Source organism: Solea senegalensis, linkage group LG9 (genome assembly GCF_019176455.1).
Source record: "Solea senegalensis isolate Sse05_10M linkage group LG9, IFAPA_SoseM_1, whole genome shotgun sequence".
NCBI classification, from domain to species: domain Eukaryota; kingdom Metazoa; phylum Chordata; class Actinopteri; order Pleuronectiformes; family Soleidae; genus Solea; species Solea senegalensis.
The window spans coordinates 16,738,759-16,756,709 of NC_058029.1; the positions used below are offsets into that span (position 1 = coordinate 16,738,759).

The 17,951-nt window shown below is 39.0% G+C and overlaps 1 protein-coding gene across 10 annotated transcripts in view; it reads left to right on the forward strand.

Moving 5' to 3' along the window:
* The window catches only part of LOC122774131 (focal adhesion kinase 1-like), a 55,019-nt gene that overhangs the window by 23,814 nt on the left and 13,254 nt on the right, over window positions 1-17,951 (forward strand). For 4 of the 10 annotated variants that reach the window (XM_044033167.1, XM_044033168.1, XM_044033164.1 and 1 more), the window contains 11 exons: window positions 361-378; window positions 1,009-1,065; window positions 1,899-1,919; window positions 3,539-3,636; window positions 4,163-4,247; window positions 4,374-4,474; window positions 5,342-5,457; window positions 5,854-5,954; window positions 6,084-6,173; window positions 6,325-6,529; window positions 13,410-13,521. In XM_044033167.1, the coding sequence (XP_043889102.1) occupies window positions 361-378; window positions 1,009-1,065; window positions 1,899-1,919; window positions 3,539-3,636; window positions 4,163-4,247; window positions 4,374-4,474; window positions 5,342-5,457; window positions 5,854-5,954; window positions 6,084-6,173; window positions 6,325-6,529; window positions 13,410-13,521 (1,004 nt within the window). Of the gene's footprint in view, window positions 1-360; window positions 379-1,008; window positions 1,066-1,898; window positions 1,920-3,538; window positions 3,637-4,162; window positions 4,248-4,373; window positions 4,475-5,341; window positions 5,458-5,853; window positions 5,955-6,083; window positions 6,174-6,324; window positions 6,530-13,409; window positions 13,522-14,370; window positions 17,854-17,951 lie in introns of those variants that run through there. The other 6 variants (XM_044033166.1, XM_044033172.1, XM_044033173.1 and 3 more) reach the window with 3 other exon arrangements.

Consider the following 17,951-nt stretch of genomic DNA (forward strand, 5'->3'; position numbering starts at 1 on the left):
GCCTCTTCTCTTGCCGGTTTGCCCGTTCTGTCCACTGCTCTAAATGTCATGAATGACAGTGACTACTGAGAATTAGATAAAGGGACCATAGATATGTGTGCACACCCCGCTTCCCTAATAAAGCCTCATCTGTGTGTGCAGTGAAGAGTCCTTGTCTCCCCAGATGTCCCCATGGAGAGCTTTAGTCACTGTCTCTCTGTCGCTTCCCTGACTGCTGACAATCTCTCAGTGACACAGAATTAAATGAAAAGGACTTTGAAGTCATTAAGTTAACATCTTTAGCTTTTTTTTGACATCTTATAACAGTAAAACTAATGATTCTCTCCGTCTCCTCCCTCCTGCTGCATGTGGCTTCTGCAGGTCACACTAGTGGCGATGGTAAATAAATTTCTCTCTGTCAAACCCCTTTATTAGGAATAAAGAAGTGCTTAGCTCTGTCTCTGCATCTGTGTGAATACAGTATCTGCAAGAAACTGATTCTGCCTTATCCATGACTCAACCTGTTTTTCTCCAACGTGTTTCTCTGGAAAGAATGAACTTTTCCATCCCTCCCCTTTCCTCATGTCTCTCTCTCTTTGGGACGCTTTGCAGTAGTACATGGATTTTTAACTGTTGTGAATGTGTGTGGAGTCAGATATGGTGGCAGGCTTTTTTGGAAAGGTACTTCTGTCTGATGACGGTGTATTTCCAATGCTGTCGGCCTTTTCATTGCTTTTGTTGTCTGAAGGTGGGTTCACTGAACTTACCGAGTGTTTTTTTGACTTTTGTGTGGGGCGGTGGAAGCGGAGACAGGAGATAAAACTGCAGATATTAATAGTGCTAATACAAATAATTTTGTTTTGATAACAGAACCGTTATTGTTTTGAGGAACGTTACTCCCCACTGTTTAATGGATCTCTGCTTGTCGTTTCAAAGTTTAGATTAGACATAATCTGTTGACTCGTTCCTCCCCTGAGATTGAATGTGTCCTTGGGACTCCTTTCTCCTCACATTGCTCTGGCTTTGCAGAAACGGACGACTATGCTGAGATCATAGATGAGGAGGACACCTACACCATGCCTTCAAGTTAGTGGACACACATACTCACACACACACACACGCACCACAGACACTGTAGTCTGCTTATGTGATAAATGGAGGAACAATGTTATAGATGCTCAGACTTTTGCGTGTGCACATGTTAGACTTTGTATATTTGGGTGTTATGGTCTCTTGGCCATTGAGTGAGGATTTAATACCATAGAGAAATGTGTGGTAATGTACTGTATATATCACATGTCTGTTTTTGCACTAGTGCAGTTAAATTAATTTCACCCATAAACTATATACTGTATAAATGATACAGGTGGATATAATGATTCATAGTAGTGTATTACATCAATTTTTCAATTGAAATATATTTAGCCTGGTAGATATCATGGTGGGTGATCTGCTTTTTCCATAGTTACATGCAGCACTCTTGTCTAAAACAGGAAGCCACTTCCAAGTAACTGCATCTTCTGTCATCTGTTTATTATTGAGCCAGAACCACTGCTTCCTCTGTCTGCAGTTAGACAGTATTCCTACCACAATATTGCAAGTGAACAATTTTCAAATGACTTTATTTCCACTTATCACTGCTCTATCTTTAGTTCATCTCATTGTTTCAGTTCTTAACATCAGTGTAGAAGGTTTTTTTTGGTCTCTGTTTCTGTTGCTTCTGTGTTGTGCTTGTACACCAGTTGTAAAAATCTTATTTTATAAAATGAGTGGCACTAACATGAACCTCCAATTTATCTGTAATCATGACAATAGTTAAAGGTACACTGACTTAAATAATCAAGCATACAATAATATGTTATGGCTCTTTGTACTCACAGCTAGTTATTTTTGTCTCCTACCACTAACCAATTTTCCAGAATACTATGGACTAGATCAAGGTAAAGATTGGAACATACAATAAGTATGGTTTTGTTGTGATGGCTCTTGATTTAGTGGTTGTTGTGATCCCTATGTTTTTGTTTTACTTTTGCTTGCTAATGTTAGATAAGAAATTCTGTTTTTGTTTTGTATCTGTACCCTGTTGATTTGGCCCTCTCTGATGCTTAATGTGTTGCCAGTTTTTGGCTAAACTGGTGGTAAACTGAGAACTGAGTCCCATTTGTTGGACGTCAATGTTGTTGTGTATTTTAAAAAACGAAAGGGAAAACAAAGTTGAATTTTTTTCCAGATACATTTTACATAAAAGTACTCCGCAATGCGTCCTTTTTAACCGCAGCCATTTTGTCATGTTTCAGCATAAAAAGCACGGCTGTTATTGATCAAATCAAAGATGGCTCTGTTCAGTTCATGTCAGGACAGGGTGACAGTGAACCAGCATGTATCCTGATAATTGATTATTATTATTATTATTATTATTTACGCCTGTGCTTTTCCTGCTATGACCTGTCAAAATTTCTGCCTTGAAAAAGACATCCGGGCAAGTCAGTTAGTATGAGTAGTTTTGACCTGTGATGAGACTTTCATAACACACACACACACACTGTACATATTGTAAGTAAAATATGTGCAAACCACTTGCACACAGGGAAGTTTCACTTCATTATTTAAATTGCTGACTCCTTACATGCCAGGTTATATATGGGACATTTGGAGGCGGAGACATTAATTAAGGCCGTCCTCTAAAACTCCACTGGACATGGTCAACAATGCTCAGTGCATAAAAAACAAATCAGAAATTTAGTATAAAAGTGGCATGTGTGTCAAATCCATAGACTGATGACATGAACAAAGTCGGGTCAACAGTGTCCTTACAGTCAAAGCAAACCACCAGCCTCTCAACAGCCAATATTTTACTGTCAATAAAAGTAAATGTAAAAATGCACCTTTGTAAATTGGCTAATTATAGTAACATACAAATTCCCTTGGATCAAGCAAATGTGAAACTGGTTCTGAAAGGATTGTGAGCTTTAAATCTCCTCCTCACTCCTACACAATCCGCTTAATCTGTGATACATTTGAATTAAAATAGAAATACTTGGTTGTATATGCATTTGGTATTAGTGGCTGTTGTTTGTCTGTTATACATGGCCTGTCTGGCTGTGGTTTGCTCATATCGTTGCATGCTGTTGACACTGAGCTCTGTGGATTGCTTTAAAACCAAGCTTGTCAGAGTAGCGATGTGGCTCAGTTTGATTAATCCAGACATTCTGCTTTTTTTTTGTTTTTTGTTTTTTTTAATCAAACTATATGTTCTGTTTATAGCAACAATGGCACATCAAAAAATGTCTATGTACCGTAAACAGTCATTTATTTATTTTTGTGATCAGAGAATAGTTTCACAGTATGAAATTCCACATAATCTGTTCCAGATTGTTGTGTTTAAAGGTACAGTTGAGTAATTCCTGCTCACTGTAGACACTCTTGGTGACAAGCTTGGTAAATGCAAGGCCTGACCACAAAGTAAATGTGTAATAGAAAAAGTGTACTTTTCAGTTTGATCTTGTGTGTGTGTGCCTGTATCTGTTGGCATTCATGTTGGTCTTTATTGTGTATCTAGCACAGGACTATGAGATTCAGCGGGATCGTATCGAACTAGGACGCTGCATCGGAGAGGGTCAGTTTGGAGATGTCCACCAAGGAGTCTATATCAGCCCAGTAAGTTATCTCTTGTTCTGAGTCTCATCTTCATACACTGTGAAATTATATTTCTTCTTCTGTTGCATAGATCGTGTGTCACCAGGCCTTCTGCGTTTTAGTGAAACTGCACACTTCCAGGAGAGAACATGGTCATCACTTATGTGTCAAACACTTATGTCACAGGTGTAGCAGTGAACTAACTTTTCACATCTGCAGCAAAGACATATAGACATAGAATGTAATTAATAAAGACTTTTATAAATTACCATTAGCCTTGGATGATAGGTGAAGGTATAGTATCATTCACTCACATGGCAAACGATTCATGTCCTTAGTTCTCCTTCGCATTATCTCACAGTGCAAAGTCATTTTGAATCCAACAGAAAGAAGAAACCAAACATGAACTTGTATCGCAATAACTGCACAGTAAAAACACAGTGATTACAGAGGGAAGACACTGGATTAAGTTAGTACGATTTTGATTTTCTATTGTGCAGATTTTGCTGATTATGTTTGTTTTGCTTGGTGTTTCTGTTTCACGCAGGAGAACCCAGCTCTTTCTGTGGCAGTGAAGACATGTAAGAACTCAACGTCAGACAGTGTTAGGGAAAAGTTTCTGCAGGAGGCATGTAAGTTCCTTTTGTGGGTGCATTTGTCGCTATCTGACTGTCATTAATAATTCTCAGCTATGAGACGAAGAATAACTAAAGAAAAAATGTTGAATTGACCTTTGCTCACTCCCCGTCTTCCTGCAGTGACCATGCGTCAGTTTGACCATCCTCACATTGTAAAGCTGATGGGAGTTATCACAGAAAATCCAGTCTGGATCATCATGGAGCTCTGCACACTTGGAGAGGTAGGAGACGGAATGTGTAATAAATTGAATTCTCTATATATACAACCTAGAGTTTATTATGATTCAATAATGGCTTTTTAGTTTAAAAGTACTGGATGTAAATGTATTATTGTTAGCCTTGTAAATAATTTAGTTGTTTTTTCATGCTTAGCCAGGCCAAGGATCTTACTGTAGACATCAAGAGATAACACATTGTGACAAGGCTGTGATGAAGTGCAAGCAGGTCATAAAACGAGTGATCCTGGGAGCGCATTGGCTTAAATGATTGGTATACGGAAGGTGTCTGGAGCCACTGTGACTGTAGAGAGCTTGCTGTCCAGCCAAGCAGAGTAACTGGACATGAACAGCTCTTGTCAGGGAGGTGACAAAGAACCTAACAATCACTCTAAATCTCCAGACAACGACCTGAAGCATCTTGGTGAGCCAAAGACGGAAACCTAAGCCCCAGTGATGTGAAGGAGCGACTTGACTTTTAACAGTTCATAGATGCTTTTTATCTAATCTGACAGATCTTGGCAGGATTTGCTATGAGATAAACTGCCAACATCCCTATGTCTAAGTACGGGTGGGGCTATGGACCGATATATATCGGTATTTTTTATTTTTTTTTAGCTTAACAACAATATGTGATTTATCTTGATTTAATATATCAAGATAAATATCGTATCATATATATTGCCGTTCAGCTAAAATATTTTTTTTTTTCAGTGAAGTAATAACAAAAAGACAGTTCTAAGTCAAAGCCACATGTGCTAAATGTCACATGGGCACTTTTATTGTCCATGTCCATTAATTAACTATTAACTATTTCTTCCCCTGTCCTTTTGTGTGTTTTTAATGGCTCTTCTCTCTCTCTTTTCTCCATAGTTACGATCATTTCTCCAGGTGAGGAAGTACAGTCTAGACCTGGCCACTTTAATCCTGTACTCCTACCAGCTCAGCACTGCACTGGCCTATCTAGAGAGCAAACGCTTTGTCCACAGGTATGCAGGAGGCCACCTCAATAATAAATTCATTTTATAACTTTTATTTTAAGTTTGTGTTACTAAATTACATCGTCACCTAGCTCATAGAATAAATTATTTCTTAATTAAATTGGCGTTTATAATGAAAAAGCTCAGTTGGCTTTGGAATTATCTCACTTATCTCTCACTTAATAATCAAAGGCAGGTGTTGTCATGAAAGGAGCTGTATACTTCATGTCATGTTAATGTAAAAAAAAAAGGAACCCGCGTGATGCCGTTGTGCTATTTATTTCAATTGTTGTATGAAAGATGTAAGATGAGATCAGTCAGTTATTCAACACCCAGTCCAGTTGATTAAATGAATAAATGTCAAAGTGTTTACAACTTCTTCTAAGTCTGTTTTTTTTTTGTTAGGGACATTGCAGCGAGGAACGTGTTGGTGTCTACAGTCGATTGTGTTAAACTTGGAGATTTTGGACTTTCGCGATACATGGAAGATAGCTCATATTATAAAGGTAAAAGTAATATCTCACACACAGGTTAACCATAACAGCACGCTTTTAGTTCTACTTTATCTGTTACAACAGACGTGTCGGATTCACATTACCTAATGTCATCAGTGGTAACGTGTCCCTGTTTTTCAGCATCTAAAGGTAAACTGCCTATTAAATGGATGGCTCCAGAGTCCATCAACTTCAGACGATTCACTACAGCTAGTGACGTCTGGATGTTTGGTGAGTTCCAATTTGTTGTTTTCTTGTTCTCTTCATTTCTGTGCCACTTTTATCATGACTCTGTTGCTGCTTTACTTGTCACTTCCATGTGTTTGCAGCATGACAGAGCAAAAGTGGCAAAGATGATACAGTATGTCTGTCTTTTCCATAGGTGTCTGTATGTGGGAGATTCTAATGTACGGCATAAAGCCTTTCCAGGGTGTGAAGAACAATGACGTCATTGGCAGGATAGAGAACGGCGAGCGACTGGCAATGCCCCCTCAGTGCCCTCCTACTCTGTACAGCTTAATGACCAAGTGCTGGTCTTATGATCCCAGCAAAAGGCCGCGCTTCAATGAACTCAAAACACAACTGAGGTAGGCTACTAAATTTGTCTTTGCGTGTATTTTTGTATTGATTTGTATGAAAAGATCCACTTAGCCCATTTCTAACATCATAATAACAATAATATTTTATTTTAAGAGTAAAAATCACTCCTGAAACAGCCTGTATCAAACATTTTGTAGCTTCAGCAAATGCATTATGTTTGTAGAGACCTGCTCGCTTTTCTTTACTATTCTCTGGTGAGTAGTTGAGTTAAATATTTCACAGACAGACGTTTTTCTTACACCTTCCTAACAGCAGGTGTCACTGTATGTCTGTATCAATGTGACATCAGTAATGGAGCAGAAAGAGAACCAGAGCAAATGTTAAACTTTTTTCTTTGACTGTTGATTTAACACCAGATCAGAATTCTTTTATTAATGTTTTGGCTATTGGAGGTAGTGGGAATTAATAGCAGTATTTTTGCTATTTATATTATGTTACCGTCACTCACAAACAGTTAAACATTCAACAATATCTATGCTGATGCAACACATTTTATTAATATCATAATTATAATATAATATAATATGCATACCAAACATATTTTTTTTTATTTTTGTTTGTTTGTTTGTTATGACGGTATGTGAAGTTTGACATTTTACAACAACGTAAAATACACCATAGTCTTGTTAGCATAGTTTTTTGCCCAGTGCCCAGTGAAGGAGCTTAATTTCAGCTGTGTTTTGATAATGTTGACTACACGTGATGGTAAATACAGCATTATTCAAGCAACAGTCTGGTTGTTCTGTGTTCATTCATTTGGATATAAAGACTCAAACTGACCTCCTGAGTATCATTTATGTTTAAATTATTTTGCTGGGTTACAAAGCCCCCAGGATAGCAGCTGACTTCCAATAGAACAATCTGCTATTCACCTCTAGCACTAACAACCTCTACTGTTGGCGTAGTGACAGAAATGTAATGATGACGGTGAACGATTAAATGAGACATCTTGGTCACGCCTTGTCTCACTTACTGTCTGTTAAATGATGCATTGATACCGGATTTGCCTGGAAACAGATTCACAGAAACTTTATCAGTGATCATGGTCATGTTGTCATCAGATAAGGCAGAGCTAGACAACACTGTTTGTAATTTAAAAACATGCTGGGTAAAATTCAGACTTATGAATCACTGTGACATTTCCTTTTAAACGGAAAGGGTCCACTAACTGTGCAACGCAGTATTCAAGACACACAACTTTAACAAATATTGAACAAAGAACTGTTCCATCTGTATAATCCACAAAAAACAATTGGGTATGTTGTCAGTCTTCAGGTGAGAGGAGAGCAGCTTAAAAAAAACGCAACTCTATATAAATGGCATGTGTTATGTCTGTCAGTGTACGGTTAGAGTATGTGATTATAATCAATGCTAATCATAAGCTGTTTTTACAGTGAGAGTGAAATAATCAGCACTCAGATTATAATTTTCCCTTACGCACAAAAACAAGCACACCAACAAGTTATAATTTTGCTTTCTGGGATGTGTTTATGAAGCATGATGCTGGATAGGACCTTTTGCTTTGTGTAGCAGAATCAGGATACCTGTCATAACAGAAGTATTATGTTGACTGTCTTGTCAGAACAGTGCATTCGGAGATATTTTAGCTGTAGTTGAAGGAGAGTTAACAGTGTTTTGTTTCCATCTAGGTCCACTGACACGTTCTGTTTTCGTTCGGTACATTATATATAGAGGAAGTAGAAGTTTGCCTTGAGTGTTGCCCAGCCACCATGACACAACAGTTCTTAATCATTCAGACAAGAACAGACCTGCAGTTTTTGGGAAGTGATGCCTCAGCATTGCCTTTGACGACGAGATAGATCATAATGGAAGGAGTGGTGGTGGCGGTGAAAGAACTACGGTTGTAGATAGCTGCTGTAACATTACTATCAGCCGAGTTAAAGGCTGAGCAATAATGGTATTAGGAGAGCTGCACAATTCATGATACATTTCAGTGTGCCGAGAAAGAGTCACACACTCATAACATATCATGTACATCTACGGCGCTTCTTTTCATGTATGTTATGACTGCAATACTCACCTCAGATTTAAGCTGCTGGTCACCAAACATTGCACTGACTTCTCTCTCGTCCTTACTCCAACCAATCAACCGTGCCGAATCAAGCAGCGTGAAAGAGACTTCCCATGTCTTAACAGATGTTTGGCACAAACATTTAAACGAATATTTAACTGATTTGCATTTAGCTTTGTATTACTAGAATAGGGGTCGTATTTTTGAAAACTTTTGCTTCCCAACCTCGTTTTCCCCTGAGTCGAGAAATATCCTCATTCTTTTTTTTCAGGGGAAACTGAGGTTGGGAAACACATTTTTTCAAAAATACTACCCCTATTCTATTAATACAAAGGTAAATGCAAATCGGTGAAGTATTCCTTTAATTTGAAAAACTGAGTTTGACTTGAGAGAAGTGGAAAGGGAGAAGTGAGCTGAATTTTTCGACCAAATGAAATACTGTTACAAATCTATTGCAGTACACTTTCCAACCAATACAGTCAACTCAAAATTATGTTTTTCAAATTGAAATTGTTCAGTTGCACTTTGACCTTTTGAGTGATTCACATTCAAATGTAAATAATTAGTAAATAATCAGTTCCTGGTGGCACATAATTCTTCCCATAGAATATTGGCACAATACATGCACTGGGTTTGCTTGCTCTTTTACTTCTACACGATTATAGTGGTCTTCGTTATTACCACTTTTTACACAAAAAGTAAATAACCTTGATATACTTGAACAGATTCGTTGGTGCAAGGATCCTTTTACAGCACAAATCACTGCACATACACACATGTAAATTACTGTGGCTGATTACACCTGGTTAGGTTCCGTATAGATGGTGTCGTGCTGGGAATTTCTAGCACCAAGAAGTATTTTTATACACCCGACTTGTCTACACCTATAAACCCCTGAGCTTAGGTGTGCTACATGTGCTCAACTTTAAAAGGTTCGCACAGTATTTACTAACTTGTGTTATAATATTATATAACATATAATATATTTCCACATTTTAAGAGAAAAGTTGAAGTTATCATGCAGTATTTGTCTCTCAATCAAATCTGAGCTATCCAGGAGTAAACTACACTACAGTACTACACAGTACAGCGTGTAACTTGTTAGTTTTCTTCATTTCAATATTGTTTTGGCCTAAAACACCTTCAGCTCATCGTTGCCATCATTGTTTCCTTCACTCTGTCTTGTTCTTTCACTCTTACACACAGAAATATAAGAGTGCATATTCAACTCCTGTGGTTTTTACGACTTTGCTTAAAACCAGCATGACTCACACCTTAAATTCCACCATGATCCCTCTTCCAATTTTCTCAAAGTCAGCTTTCCTCTCTCTCGCCCCTTTTCTTATTCCACCTCTTAAATGTTCTCCTCCTGAACTCTTTCACCTTTCCTTTGTGTCCTCCTTCTAATCTGTCCTCCTTCTAGACTACAGTGTGCTGGTATGTGGTTGTGTGTGTTTTATTGGGGCTGAAATAACAGTTTGGAAAAGTACTCGTGAGCAGCGTTTGGGTGCTAAGCTGACAGAATGTAAAACATTTATTCCATTTTAATTGACTGTGAAAACTTGGCATTAAGAAAGTGTGAGGAGCCCTTAATGTGCCTCCTCCAGTGTCCTGGAAACCAAGTCAATATTGACCGTGTTCACTGTGGTCACTGGCTATTAATAGGAAAAAGTCATGCCATATAAGGTTATGCAGTTTGGGGTACTTTGGGTCTGGCTGGCTTTTATATCATAATATCAATTATAGGTCTCTCTTGCCAAATATGCAGCTTTCAGCGACTACTACAGTTTTCCTAGACGGTAGACCAGTGTGTGTGTGTGTGTGTATGTATGTGTGTGTGTGTGTGCACAGTGGGCAGCTGCCAGGAGCTACAGATTTCCAACAGAGAGAGAGGGAGAGAGAAACAAGCGGAAAAAGAGGAGCAGAGTGAGTGTAGCTCTGCACAACCATGGTCAAAGACAGCTGACCAAAGCTCCTGATTCTCAGATCGACTTATGCCTCTGAGTAACGATCTACCATAGTTTGAAAAGTTTATTTGCATCATCCCACCAGGAGGAGAAGGTTGTGACTGTTAAGTTTTGCTGGGATCCAGGTATTCATGTTGTGTTGAGTGCTGCTGGCCCATCATCATCGTTTTATTGGTTATTCGGAAATTCCTCTTTAAGAGTTTGCCTGGGAAAACTCTGCTGCTCTCGGGCAGGCCTTTCTGAAGGTGAAGTATAGTCTCTTTTGTCTCTTTTGGTGTTTAAAGCTTTTGGTGTCAGCCTTAATTAGAGTGAAGTGCTTTATTTCTCTTTGACGGTACTCCAGTGTTCGTGATGTGTGGCATTCTAATGATGATGTTGAGCAGCCATTTTAAAACACAACTTCTACTATTAACTCTGTGTATATCCTACTCAAACAGTGGGTTTTCATATTGATATTTATTCACCCATATGTACGTAGAATTACCGGATTACTCTTCGCTTTATGTTTTCTTGCCACTACTGGCTAGAAAGAGAATACTGCACAAATAAAGATTATTTTGTCAAGGATGTGAAGAGTCCTCCTTAAGTAAAAGTGGTTTGTGTTTGGTGGATCGTGTTTCTTTGCTGCAGTTGATGAAGTAATTCAGTTTGCATGCTTTTATTTCCGACATGCATGTATTTGTCTTTTAGATTTATTCTCAAGAATAGTAGTGAGATAAACAATTGTACATCTCGATGGTGAAGTTACTGCTCAGTTATCTCCAGCTCAGTGATGATCAGTAGCTGTTATGCTGGACAGCTAACAGGTGAGGACTACATGAGACTGAGAGTGAAGCAGGGCATAGCTAAAAAGTCCAACACTGCAGACAGCTATGCCTGAGTCAACAAGCTAAACAAGTCTTGTTGTTCCAGGTGGTGGTTTTGTGTAGATGGGGGAGGAGAATTTTAATGTTGCCAGGTGGTGATGTTATCATCATCATCATCATCATCCCACGTTCATACTGAATATGCCATGTATCATTTACTGTAAAACTGACAGTAATGATGACTTATTGCTTTGGAATAGTTTTACTTCCTGCAGTGTGAAAAATCAAGCAACATTGATTGGTGAAGCTACATTTCACTGCTTAATGTCCCTCCAAGTTTGTTGGAGAATCCATGTAGCCTTAAGTTAACGTCTTTGTCCATTTGGGCTATTGTAAGAATATGGCGGCCCCTGTAGAGCTCACCCTCTTGTCAATATTAAAGGCTCTTTCTGGGATAATGAAACTCATCAATTCATACAGTCAGGTGATTGAACTCTTATGAAAAACTAAGTGCACATAACATTTCTGCCAAATGAAAATAATTCCTTTACAGGTCTTATCAAGGTTCATAAGAATTATTTAAAATGAAAATGAAAAGTTGATTCTAACTTAAATAGTAAGATTAAAATTAGCTTTGAATTAATTAATTAATTAGCCACTACTTTTTATTATTATATTGGTATAAACAGTTACTACTGGTAGCTGCCAGTGATTTAGTATACAGATGAACAGTGGTTGAAACCAATATAAACAGTATCAAATGGCCAGTCTCATAATGAAATATAACATAACATAAAGTCAAATGTGCATCCATCAACAACATATACTTATATTAAAAAAACATATTAAAACTAAAGTAATACATTAAATAAATAGATTTTTGATTCACAGCAGTTGCTGCTTCATTTGTTTCCCCAGCTTTCACTGGTTGTTAAGAGGAATATTATTTCAGCACTGATGTGTTAAAGAATGTATGTTGTGATCCTGACAGGAGATGGACTTGGACAGGTGCAAGGACACACACACACACACACATACAAAACACAGGAGGGAGACAACAGGAGGATGATGACGTTACTAGAAATAGCTTTTATCCTTGTTGAGGAAAGGAGAGCTGCATGGGTGGGTGTGGGTGTGCATGTCTCCCTTTTAGTTGTTGAATCACTCAGTTTTCTGGTTTGTGGAACCATCAGCTCTTCTGCAGAATCTGGGTTTTGGTTTAGCAGTCGTTTCTCCAGGGAACAGGTCAGTGTCTGTAATTTTAGCAGGTATTTCACTGTGGTATCTATGTCTACATTAGTCCTAAAACATGCTTGGTTTGGGACTTAATTTCACTCAAAGATTTACTGCTTATGCTGCCGTCACAGTTTACCCTGACACAGCAAACAGATGGCTTCAGTGGTTACGGTTAACCGAAGTGTTGAAGGAAGTTGAAACATTTACTCTTGTCTATTGTAGCATTTAAATGTTGAAATAAAAGTAAATGTCACAATATAACAAGTGACCATCTCAGGATAAATTTTAAAGCCTCTGAAGCCAAACTTCCTCATACAACTCACGCAAAATGGAATTAGTTCTTCTGTTGTCTGTAGTAGTTTGTGATTTGTTGCACTGTATGAGCTGTGTCACTAATGCGTTGTATGTTTGAGATTTTTTGTTGAAAGTGTTTGACACATAGAACTAAGTCAGTTAGTTTTCTTCTTGACATCACAACAAGCAACAGTTGGCTTGTGACAGTGATAACATGCGGGTACTCCACTGTGGTTGTTGTGTTGTGATTAGGGTTGAAAAGGGGTGAAAGATTCCCGGTAACTTTCAGAAACCTTCCATGGGAATTTTGGAAATATTTAATATCCAAGTTTCCAATTTTTGAAATTTCCAGAATTCTGTAATTGAATATTTCATCGGGTGCCTTTTTAGTATGAGAAAATAATGGGCATGTTTATCATGTTCAACCTTAACCTTTTCCCAGTGCTGGAGTACAGGAAGTGGCAGTTCAGCTTGAAAAATGTAATATTCCGGTACCACTTCAGTGTTAAACCATCTTCTTCCTTGTTTTCAGCACTATATTAGAGGAGGAGAAGCTCCAGCAGAAGGAGAGGAATAGGATGGAGATGCGGAGACAAGTCACTGTTTCTTGGGACTCGGGAGGGTCTGATGAAGCACCACCAAAGGTAAGACACGCAGCACATGTATTTGTGTCCCTGTGTCTATGTGTTTTGTCTGAGTGCAGGAATAAATGTCTGTTTCTCTCTGCTTCTGCGATTTAAAGTGAAACTTCCAGATTATTACATTTTAGTCAGTGATTACAGCTTCTGTTCTGTTGTCTACTTTGGCCATGAAGTATAAGAGCTCTGTGTCTCTGTCGGACACCAGTGACATGCTTCGTTCAGTTACCGATGAGGTTTTCAAGTGGGGATTTCCCACTGTGACAATCGAGGTCAATACAACAAGTGGAAAAAGATGTATTTGGTGTATGTTTACAACTCACTCATTTCAAATGTCTAAACAGGGTGGACTTTCTCAATACATTTGCAAATGATATTTCAAATATTATATTACTCCCTTTATTCTTCTTTTTCTGAGATCATTAACCTCCTCCCCAGCCCTCTGTCACTAGTTACCATCACAGCTTGTTGCCCCAGCTGCTGGCTACTTCATCCACACTCATTGCCCCCATTCCCCTGCTGTTTACATCTGTTACCTGCTTCTTTTGGTTACAACTAAAGCCATGTGTTTTTAACTGTAGTTTACGAGATTAAGATATTTGTTTGGTTTAAGTCTTCAGTAATGCTTTTTCCCCAGTATAAGTTAATTAATGGATATTTGTTGAATTTAGTTTGACAACAAAAGTAAATTAAAACAGCCTTTTTTGAGGCTCAGTATGGCTTTGGTTACAGCCAAGCATATTTCCTTCTCACTGTCATCCCTCTCTCCCATACTTGTCAACTACATGTCTCTGTCTTTTATTATACTTTTTATTTGCATTTGTCCCTCCTCTACCTTTGTCTTTCTGTTTGCAGCCCAGTCGTTGTCCCTCCCTGCAGCCGACCTTCAGTCTGGATTGTCTTTCTGCTCCCTCTCCTGAGTACCATTGCCATCAAAAACAACGCTTTGCCTCCCAGCTTTCCCTTTGCCATGGAAACCCTCATCCTCCATCTCCCTGTACCTCCTCTCACCTTCCTGCTCCTCCACTTTACTCATCGTCCATGCAGTTTCCCTATCACTTATCCTCTTCTCACAATCCTCAGCCTCTCTCCGTTCCTCTTCAAAACACCACTTACTGCAATCGCTCATTCTCTCCAAACCACACTAGGTTCAACTCTGAATCCGAAACTTGTCAAAGCTTGTTCCCACAGTTTCAAACAAACCTCTTTTCTCCTCCTCTCACTAACTTAGACAGCATGTCCAATTGCAGCGGCCCCAACAAGATAAACCCCTCTACTAACGGCCACCTGCTCCGTTCAGCTCAGCCAATGTCAAACATCTCCCACTCCCTTCCCAGGAACTTCTCCCCAGTCCTTTCACTATTTAGTCCGAACCTTAACCCACTGCCCAGCAGGACGTCAGATGTTTGTGCTCTCACCCTCCAAAAAAAACAGTCCATGTCAAATTCTAATTTCAATGTCCCACCATTGCCCAGCTTTCACTCAGGTTGCCAAACTAATCCCAGTGCCCTACTTCAGCCTGACTCCGACCCTCAGACCCAGAACCCTGTGGTGCAGTCATGTGTGAGACCACCACTGGTCTCACACACTGGTGTTCCCCTCACTCACTACACTCGACCCTCCGCTAACCCTCATCTACCAACCAGTAGATTACAAAGCTCCCCTGTAACCACCCACACGCCATGCTCTGAAAGATCCATGTCCATACCTTTAAAGGCAGGTGGTGAACTGCTACGCTGCATGATTTCCTTTTTTTAAAAAACTAAAACGACCCTGTGCATGTCTGTATCAAAGAAAGTTGCGACAGACTTGGTCGTGGAGCCTTTGATAAATGCAGACAGACTTCTTGCACAAAAAGCCACAAGAAGATTCCCCTCAACTGAGGCTACTAACGCTACTAGAAGTTAAAATAGAATTTTAAAAAATCCTCTTGATAATTTGGTTTCAAATAAATATTTCTCTGTAGCTCATCATGACTGAATACTGGTAAATGTCCTTGTACTTTGTGTGTATCCACAACATGACAACCAAAGGTAAACCAAGCGGTGCTGATTACTTAGCCAGTAGAAAACAAAAGCATATTAACAAAGAAACATATTTTTGCCGTAACAACCAAAAACTCCACTCTCCAAAAAAAGCTGCTACTTTCTTGGTATATGGCTTCAGTGGTCACCATTAGTGACTAAACTCTTCAATTTGAGTTATCCGTTGTAACTGAGTGCAGTGACAGTGCATTGGGCATGTTTATGCTTAGCCTGGTTGCATGCTTCACCGTGTGAAAGACGTGCTGTTGTGCTGTTGAAGTGACCTTGGCTTTGTTTGAACGTGTCACATATATTTGTTTTTGTCAGGCATTGTGTTGATGGGTCCTCGGATTATTGCACCCTATTTCTAGACTGTTTGGAATGCCTGTATAGAACCCCTAATTCCACTGGGCTTAGAGTGTGACTCACCTCACAAACATTATGTGAAGATCAAATGCAGTATTTCACAAAGCTGTCGGTAACAGAATAATATATAAGTGCAGAAATAAAGCTGCAGTACAGTGTTTTCTTTCTATTCCCTGGTTCTCGGTCTCATATCTGTCTTGGAGTAAGGATTTGCGCTTACATGTAGCACAATTCTCTTTAATCCTGTGATCTACATTCTGTTCGGAACACTCCCTCACTGTTGTATATGCAGCTCAGTCCAATAATGTGATTTATGTGTATGTGATTGAGACTTAAGAAAGAAAAAAAAAACTTATGTATGTTTACTCAGAGCCAGCTCTACTGTCTGTCACCTTGTCACCAGCTTTTGAGTAATGGTCAGTAACACTGCACATGAGCTTGGGTTTTGTGGGTGACTAGTATGTATAGTATGGAAGCTCAGTCTGCGTTTGGAGCTGTAGCATTATGTAAAATATGCTTGAATTGTATAAGGCAACAAGAAGACAGGCCGCAAGCTAAATCCCTGCAACAAATCAGTGTCTGAAATAAGTCACTGTGAGACATTGCTGTTACAAAGCTGCTGATACAGTGTATGCCTCCACAACTCTGTGACCCTTATTATGATGATGGATGTGTCAGTGTGGGAGTCGTTGAATTGTGCCTCGTGAGAGATACTTGAAGTAAAAAAGAAGAATCTTAATTACACTGTGCTCAGCATTCCCATAATTCCTAATCGAGTTATGCCATAGTGTGTTTACTTAATGCTACAGGGTTAAATGATCAAGGTGAACTACACAAAGCCATACATTTAAACACCTTAGAAACCTTGGAAATTGGTTACAGCCAACGCTTACTTTTGCAATCATCAGGACAAAAACTTGCTTTAATAATTGTGACAGGATCAAAATTGTGTTGGTGTTTTCATTCTCAGTAGATAGTGTGAATATGCTCATACTCAGTTATAAGAAGAATACTTATTTTACCTATTAATGATGAGCTGACACTAAAACACCAGCGCTGCATTTGGCCTGTTTATTTATTTGTCAAATTCAGATATTCATCTAAAAGTGTCCACATAGAAACCCGTTTCTTACCCTGGTGTTCCAGTACTGTCAGATTAACCTCCAGTCTGTCTGTTGTCCCTGTGTTTATCTTTCTATCTTTAAACTGGGTTTTCCCAGGGAAACATTCCCTAAACATGGACTAACTGTGACAGGGCTGTGAATCTGGGCCAAATTGAAACTTTGAGTTATAATTTTCCCTCCCAGTGTCCTTCCATGTGAGAGCATGTCCACAAACATGCTGTATGTATCTGTCTGTTGGTCTGACTCTGAAGGTTTGCTGCTCCCGTTTGTCCCGTCTTCAGTTTCTTTGTCTTGTCTGCTTCTCTTTGTCCGTCCCTTCCTACTCTTTCCCATTTTTTCCTTTCCCCTGTCATCCCTTCCTGTCTTTCTTTGCTGTCTCCCTCTCCCTCCGTTTGTCTTTTTTTCTGTCTTGCTGTCGGAGGTGTGGCCCAGAGAAAGCTACTATGACAGTCTGTGGAAGGTAGAGGTTGTTATAATATTGTACAAGAGCAGTTTGAATCATCAAGAAAAAAAACGTCTTTAAGAGGGAAAACTGTTCATCAGCTTCATTTTGACAAATCACCCGAAACCAACTGAAGAAGCAAGGCTGCGGGTTCACCACGGACTTCTGTTTTTAGCCATAACTGCTAAAAAAAAAGACTTAAAAGAAAATAATCTGCTATCAAACAAACTCTCCTCCATTAAAACCTTGTTCCTTTGGCCATCAACATTCATCAGAAGCTTCCATTAGACATGTCTTGCAATAGAAGAAATCCTATATTAGTAATCTGAATTGAAAATTGTTTATTCTTTTGTTATTCAGCAGTAGTTTGATGTTTAATCCAAATGGGCACACACTTAAAATAGTGGTCTTTGGTGAACATGTAATCATAACACAATATTTACATCCCCGCATTACATCTATTCAGATCTCCCCTTATTC